At 58.9% G+C, this 8,026-nt stretch overlaps 1 protein-coding gene across 1 annotated transcript in view; it reads left to right on the forward strand.

Moving 5' to 3' along the window:
- Positions 1–8,026, forward strand: part of LOC121274328 (histone-lysine N-methyltransferase SETDB1-like) — a 37,290-nt gene that overhangs the window by 20,914 nt on the left and 8,350 nt on the right. The window contains exons 8-9 of the mRNA XM_041181570.1: positions 5,137–5,210; positions 7,804–8,012. Coding sequence (XP_041037504.1) covers positions 5,137–5,210; positions 7,804–8,012 — 283 coding nt within the window. The remainder of the gene's footprint in view (positions 1–5,136; positions 5,211–7,803; positions 8,013–8,026) is intronic.

Below are 8,026 nucleotides of genomic sequence, written 5' to 3' on the forward strand. Positions count from 1 at the left end.
GGCACAGAGTGGAGCACGATGCACTGGGTGAAGCCACAGTTTCGTAACAACAAGAGCCACGTGCATTTTTCCAGCGCCTTTCATGACCTGGGGGGCGTCCCCCAATGTTTCACAGCCAGTTGAGCACTTTTTTTTTAATTATAACCATCGTTATAATGTCAGAAACACAGCAGCTATGAAATAACGTTGGTGATCTTTGTTTTGAGGGCTTAATATCGGACCAGGACACCACTGAGAACTCCGCCCCCATGTCCCCTCCCCCTCCGGCCATTCTTCGAATAATAATCGTGGAATCTTTTACGTCCACCTGAGGGGGCAGTTGGGACCTCGGCTAAATGCCTCATCTGTAAAACGGCACCTCCGACAGTGCAGCACTCCCTCATTACAGGCGCAGGGAGCATTCTGGGCTCAGGCCTCTGGAGTGAGTCTCAAACCCACCAGCCTCTGACTCGGAGGTGAAAGAGAGTGCATCCCATCCAGCCAGTAGAGGAGTTCTGTAACAGGCTTGTCGGCGATGTTTGACTTGTGCACGAGGAGTGGGGACTGTGCTGTGCAAACATACGAGCATACCTAAGAGCAAACGAAGCAGGAGCGGGAGTCGGCCCCTCGAGCCTGCTCCGCTATCGAATAAGATCGTGGCTGACCTGATTGTAACCTCAACTCCACGTTCCTGCCTACCCTCCCGATAACCTTTCACCCCACCCCCCTCGCTTATCATGAATCCTTATCTCGCTCTGCCTTAAAAATATTCAAAGGCTCTGCTTCCACCACCTTTCGAGGAAGAGATTTCCAAAGACTAACGAACCCCAGAGAGAATAAAATTTCTCCTCATCCCTGTCTGAAATGGGCGACCCAGTTATTTTTAAACTGTGACCCCCCCCCCCAGTTCTAGATTCTCGCACAAGACGAAATAACTTCTCCACACCCACCCTGACAGGGCCCCTCAGAATCTTAAAGGTTTCAGTCAAGTTCCTCCCAGTTACAAGGCCCTGGTTTGACGGACGTTCTGGCATTTGTTCCCCTCCCACCTCTGAACAGGAAGCCGGTCGAAATCTTCCCCTCTGTTCAGTTGTTGAGCCCAGGCTGGATTCCCCCAGGCCATGCGGAGTTAGCTGCTCTCAGCCGGATGGTTTGGGTGTCTGTGTGGATTGGGGGGGGGGGTGTGGGAGGGAACGCCAGGGAGGTGGGGAGTGAGTGGGGGGTGGGGAACAGTGAGGGGGAGCGATTGGGGGAGAATGGTGGGGGAGCAAGGGGGGAGTGGCGGGGGGAAGGTGGGGGTGATGGTGAGTGTGGGGGGGATGTAGGAAGTGGAGATGTAGGGTGCGGGCTGGGGGGCAGTGGGGGGTGGCGATAGGGGAGGGTGGGTGGTGAGTGGGGGTTGGCGATGGGACAGGGTGGGCAGTATGGAGTGGGGGGGTTGGCGATGGGACAGGGTGGGTGATATGGAGTGGGGGTTGGCGATGGGACAGGGTGGGTGGTATGGGGTGGGGGGGTGGCGATGGGACAGGGTGGGTGGTGAGTGGGGGTTGACGATGGGACAGGGTGGGTGGTATGGGGTGGGGTTTGGTGATGAGACAGGGTGGGTGGTATGGGGTGGGGGTTGGCGATGGGACAGGATGGGTGGTATGGGGTGGGGGTTGGCGATGGGACAGGGTGGGTGGTACGGGGTGGGGGTTGGCGATGGGACAGGGTGGGTGGTACGGGGTGGGGGTTGGCGATGGGACAGGGTGGGTGGTATGGAGTGGGGGGTGGCGATGGGGGAGGGTGGGTGGTATGGAGTGGGGGGTGGCGATGGGGGAGGGTGGGTGGTATGGAGTGGGGGGTGGCGATGGGGGAGGGTGGGTGGTATGGAGTGGGGGGTGGCGATGGGGGAGGGTGGGTGGTATGGAGTGGGGGCTGGAGATGGGGGGGGGTGGGTGGCGATGGGGTGGGGGGTGGCGATGGGACAGGGTGGGTGGTATGGGGTGGGGGAGTGGCGATGGGACAGGGTGGGTGGTATGAAGTGGGGCTGGCGATGGGGGAGGGTGGGTGGTATGGAGTGGGGGTTTGGCGATGGGACAGGGTGGGTGGTATGGAGTGGGGGGGGTGGCGATGGGGGAGGGTGGGTGGTATGGAGTGGGGGCTGGAGATGGGGGAGGGTGGGTGGCGATGGGACGGCGGGGTGGCGATGGGACGGGGGGGTGGCGATGGGACAGGGTGGGTGGTACGGGGTGGGGGTTGGCGATGGGACAGGGTGGGTGGTACGGGGTGGGGGTTGGCGATGGGACAGGGTGGGTTGTATGGAGTGGGGTGTTGGCGATGGGACAGGGTGGGTGGTATGGGGTGGGGGGGTGGCGATGGGACAGGGTGGGGGGTATGGAGTGGGGCTGGCGATGGGGGAGGGTGGGTGGTATGGGGTGGGGGGTTGGCGATGGGACAGGGTGGGTGGTTTGGAGTGGGGCTGGCGATGGGGGAGGGTGGGTGGTATGGAGTGGGGGTTGGCGATGGGACAGGGTGGGTGGTATGGGGTGGGGGCTGGCGATGGAAGGTGGTGGTATGGAGTGGGGGAGTGGCAATGGGGGCAGGTGGGTGGTATGGAGTGGGGGTTTGGCAATGGGGGAGGGTGGGTGGTATGGAGTGGGGGTTTGGCGATGGGGGAGGGTGGGTGGTATGGGGTGGGGGTTTGGCGATGGGGGAGGGTGGGTGGTATGGGGTGGGGGGGTGGCGATGGGACAGGGGGGGTGGTGATGGGACAGGTTGGGTGGTATGGAGTGGGGGTTGGCGATGGGACAGGGTGGGTGGTATGGGGTGGGGGGTGGCGATGGGACAGGATGGGTGGTATGGGGTGGGGGCTGGTGATGGAGGGTGGTGGTATGGAGTGGGGGAGTGGCAATGGGGGTGGGTGGGTGGTATGGAGTAGGGGGGTGGTATGGAGTTGGGGGTGGGTGGTATGGAGTTGGGGGGTGGCGATGGGGGAGGGTGGGTGGTATGGAGTAGGGGGGTGGTATGGGGTTGGGGGTGGGTGGTATGGGGTTGGGGGTGGGTGGTATGGGGTGGGGGGGGTCTCATGCAGTGGATGAGTGTCAGTTGCTCGACGTGGGCCTGCCGCGCCTTGTTTAAGCTTGAGCTGCATGCTGGGGCCGGTGCTCCCTCTTGGAATGCTACCCCAACAACAGCCAGGAGAGGAAGGAGGGCAAGTACCCACCCCTCCTGCCCCCAACCCTGCCACCCAATGGGGCATGAAGGCAGGATTGAAACTTGCAACAAGAAGTGACTCGCCCTTCCACTGAATAACATGTTTTCTGTCGACATACGAAGGGCACACAACATAACAAGTATCCTGCAACTGATATTAGCCACGTAACTTACTGGCCTGACCAGATTAGTTTATTTTTAAATCTCTGCCGGTCCCTCGGTGTATCTTGTTTATATCTCGGATGTATTGGTTGACGCTCGCTCACAAGTGAGTTGTTGTGAAAGGCAGAGACAGCTGTTGACCTGTCGGGACCTGCCACAAAGGGAGGCTGCCACACGCCCTATGATCCACACTGTGCTGCTATGTGCCTGCTAAGGATCCAAGGCAAAGCCGCATCCAGGTGATTCCCCAAAGCCTGCGCACCGACAACACTGGAGGTTCGACACCGTCCAGGACAAAGCAGCCCCGCTTGATCGGCACCCCATCCACAAACGTTCACTCCCTCCACCACCGACGCACAGTAGCAGCAGTGTGTGTACCATCTACAAGATGCACTGCAGCAACTCACCAAGGCTCCTTCAACAGCACCTTCCAAACCCACGAACACTACCATCTAGAAGGACAAGGGCAGCAGACATATGGGGAACACCACCACCTGCAAGTTCCCCTCCGAGCCGCTCACCATCCTGACTTGGAAACATATCGGCCGTTCCTTCACTGTCGCTGGGTCAAAATCCTGGAACTCCCTCCCTAACAGCACGGTGGGTGTACCTACACCACAGGGACTGCAGCGGCTCAAGAAAGCGGCTCAACACCCACCTTCTCAAGGGGCAATTAAGGATGGACAATAAATGCTGGGCCTAGCCAGCGAGGCCCACAGAATAACAATGAAATGAACAAATACAAAAATAATTAAGCAAGAGGAAACAAGCTGGCCAATGTCTCCTTTGTCATTGACAGTCAGTGCAGATTGTTCTTGATAACGGATTTACTCCACACAACCACTCCCCAAAATTCACAATCCAAAACTCTGCCTCCAGCGTCCCAACTTGCACTGGATCCTGTTGACCCATCACATTGCCAGTCCCCCTCTCAACCCCACTGAAATGCTCACTCACCTACATCGTCTCCTGCTCTGCAAAGCCTCCGTTTTCAAATCCCCTCCTTGCCCCCCCCCAATCTCTACAACCTCCTTCAGCCCCTACACCCCTCCCTATCTCTGTAACCTCCTCCAGCACCTACACCGCTCCCTATCTCTGTAACCTCCTCCAGCCCCTACACCCCTCCCTATCTCTGTAACCTCCTCCAGCCCCTACACCCCTCCCTATCTCTGTAACCTCCTCCAGCCCCTACACCCCTCCCTATCACTGTAACCTCCTCCAGCACCTACACCCCTCCCTATCTCTGTAACCTCCTCCAGCCCCTACACCCCTCCCTATCTCTGTAACCTCCTCCAGCCCCTACACCCCTCCCTATCACTGTAACCTCCTCCAGCACCTACACCCCTCCCTATCTCTGTAACCTCCTCCAGCCCCTACACCCCTCCCTATCTCTGTAACCTCCTCCAGCCCCTACACCCCTCCCTATCTCTGTAACCTCCTCCAGCCCCTACACCCCTCCCTAACTCTATAACCTCCTCCAGCCCCTACACCCCTCCCTATCTCTGTAACCTCTTCCAGCCCCTACATCCTTCCCTATCCCTGTAACCTCCTCCAGCCCCTACACCCCTCCCTATCTCTGTAACCTCCTCCAGCCCCTACACCCCTCCCTATCTCTGTAACCTCCTCCAGCCCCTACAACCCTCCCTATCTCTGTAACCAGTGTTTGCATAGGGTTGGGTGAGGGGCGTTATATCTGGCAGTATTTTCTGTGTTTCTCTTGAGGATGAGTTTGCCAACTCCTGGCGTGGACTGTTAATCTCTGGCGTGGACCGTTAATCTCTGGTTTAACTTCTCTTCCAGGTTCCTCATTTTTTTTGACGATGGCTACGCCTCCTACGTTAACCTGTCGGAGCTGTACCCCATCTGCCGACCATGTAAGTCCCTTAGCCCAAAGAGGGAAATGTACCAAAGAGCCCTTGGTTGGGTGGGGGGTAGGGGGGGTGGTGGATAGTGGTTATATGAGCGCACACTGTTAAAGGTGGGAGGGCAGGTTGAGAAAGTTCAGTAAGGCATTACGGGACCCTGGGCATTATAGACAGAGGCAGAGAGTACAAAAGCAAGGGGGTGGTTATTTATAAAATAACAGTTCGGCCTCAACTTGTGTCCACTTTTGGGCACCGCGCTTTAGGGAGGTTGTGTAGGCTTTAGAGTGGGTGCAGAAAAGATTGACGAGAATGGTTCCAGGGGATGAGGAACTTCACCTACAGGGATAGATTGGAGAAGCTAGGGTTGCTCCCCTTGGAGAAGGGAGGTTTGATAGAAGCGTTTGGAATCGGTGAGGGGGTCTGGACAGAGCAGATGGGGGAGAAACGGCTCCCAGGGGCGGAAGGACCGAGGACCGAGGGGGCACCGATTTGAGGTGATTGGCAGAAGGGCCAGAGGCGACACGGGGAAGAAGCTTTTATTGCCGCAGCAAGTGGGTAGGATCTGAAACGCGCTGCCCGAGAGTGTGGTGGAGGCAGGTTCAATCGCCACTTTCAGAAAGGAATTGGATCGTTACGTGAGGAGGAAATCGTTTGCTGGGCTCCGGGGTAAGGGGAAGGGGAAGGGGACGAGGTGGGCTGCTTTTGCTGAGAGCCAGCAGGGACACAGCGGGCTGAATGGCGGCCTCCTGTGCTATAACCATTTGGGAAACCTATGACCATACGTTGGATATGCCAGTGGTGAGGCCGCAGTTGAATCAAGATGGTGCCAAGTTTTGGGCTGGAAAGACCGGGTATTATAGGTGGATAGAAAAGGTCAGAGAGGGGCCCCACTTTGCTTTGGTTCCGGGGAGAATATGGATTGAATTTTTCTGTAGTGCCTTTCATGATCTCAGGATGTCCCAAAGCGCTTTGCAGCCGGTGAAGTACTTTTGAAGTGTAATGTGGGAAAGATGGCAGCCAAATGGTGCATAGCAAGCTCCCACAAACAAGGAGATAAGCAGCAGATCATCAAGCTTTTGTAATCCTGGCCAAGGGATAATATTGGCCAGTGACGTGGGAGAACTCTTCTCGACCACCACCTCCTCTCCTTCCCCCCACCCGCCCCACCACCACCACCACTACCACCCCCGCCTTCCCTCCCCATCAAACCACTCATCTTCCAATAGCAATCATGGCATCATTTACAACTGAGAGAGCAGACGGGGGCCTTGTTTTAATGTCTTGTCCAAAAGATGGCATCTCCGACAGCGCGGCACTCCCTCAGTACTGACCCTCCAACTGTGCGGTGCTCCCTCAGCACTGACCCTCCGACAGCGCGGCGCTCCCTCAGCACTGACCCTCCGACAGCGCGGCGCTCCCTCAGCACTGACCCTCCGACAGCGCGGCGCTCCCTCAGCACTGACCCTCCGACAGCGCGGCGCTCCCTCAGCACTGACCCTCCGACAGCGCGGCGCTCCCTCAGCACTGACCCTCCGACAGCGCGGCGCTCCCTCAGCACTGACCCTCCGACAGCGCGGCGCTCCCTCAGCACTGACCCTCCGACAGCGCGGCGCTCCCTCAGCACTGACCCTCCGACAGCGCGGCGCTCCCTCAGCACTGACCCTCCGACAGCGCGGCGCTCCCTCAGCACTGACCCTCCGACAGCGCGGCGCTCCCTCAGCACTGACCCTCCGACAGCGCGGCGCTCCCTCAGCACTGACCCTCCGACAGCGCGGCGCTCCCTCAGCACTGACCCTCCGACAGCGCGGCGCTCCCTCAGCACTGACCCTCCGACAGCGCGGCGCTCCCTCAGCACTGACCCTCCGACAGCGCGGCGCTCCCTCAGCACTGACCCTCCGACAGCGCGGCGCTCCCTCAGCACTGACCCTCCGACAGCGCGGCGCTCCCTCAGCACTGACCCTCCGACAGCGCGGCGCTCCCTCAGCACTGACCCTCCGACAGCGCGGCGCTCCCTCAGCACTGACCCTCCGACAGCGCGGCGCTCCCTCAGCACTGACCCTCCGACAGCGCGGCGCTCCCTCAGCACTGACCCTCCGACAGCGCGGCGCTCCCTCAGCACTGACCCTCCGACAGCGCGGCGCTCCCTCAGCACTGACCCTCCGACAGCGCGGCGCTCCCTCAGCACTGACCCTCCGACAGCGCGGCGCTCCCTCAGCACTGACTCTCCGACAGCGCGGCACCCCCCCCCCCCCCCCCCCCAGGTGCTGGCATTGGGAGCGTCAGCCTGGATTATGGGGCTCGTGTCTCCAGAGTGGGGACTCGAATCCACGACCTTCTGACTCGAAGATTGCGAGCAACAATCCCGAGTAACTCCCTGACGCTGGCAGTGCTTTGGTTTTCCAGGCCGGAGTGGGGAGGGTTGTGGGGTGGGGGTGGAACTGGGCGGGGATGGCGAGGTGGTTGGGGGAGTCAGGTTTCACACTTGAGTCGCAGATGTAAGTCAGAGAAGAGAAGACCCTAAATTTACTCCCTGTAACTTGGATGGATAAACAGGCAGATACTTGATAATACCTGCCTCTTTTGTCATAAACCCTTCACATAGTGACCAAGACCTGGGAGGACATCGAGGACACCTCCTGCCGGGATTTTATTGAAGAATACATCACTGCCTACCCCAACCGGCCGATGGTGCTGCTGAAGAACGGCCAACAGATCAAGACCGAATGGGAAGGGACCTGGTGGAAGTCTCGTGTTGAAGAGGTTGATGGGAGCCTGGTTAAAATCCTCTTTCTGGTAAGCTGCTTCTGCTGGGTTGCTAGGAGCCA

Source organism: Carcharodon carcharias, assembly GCF_017639515.1.
Source record: "Carcharodon carcharias isolate sCarCar2 chromosome 36 unlocalized genomic scaffold, sCarCar2.pri SUPER_36_unloc_1, whole genome shotgun sequence".
Taxonomy (NCBI): Eukaryota; Metazoa; Chordata; class Chondrichthyes; order Lamniformes; family Lamnidae; genus Carcharodon; species Carcharodon carcharias.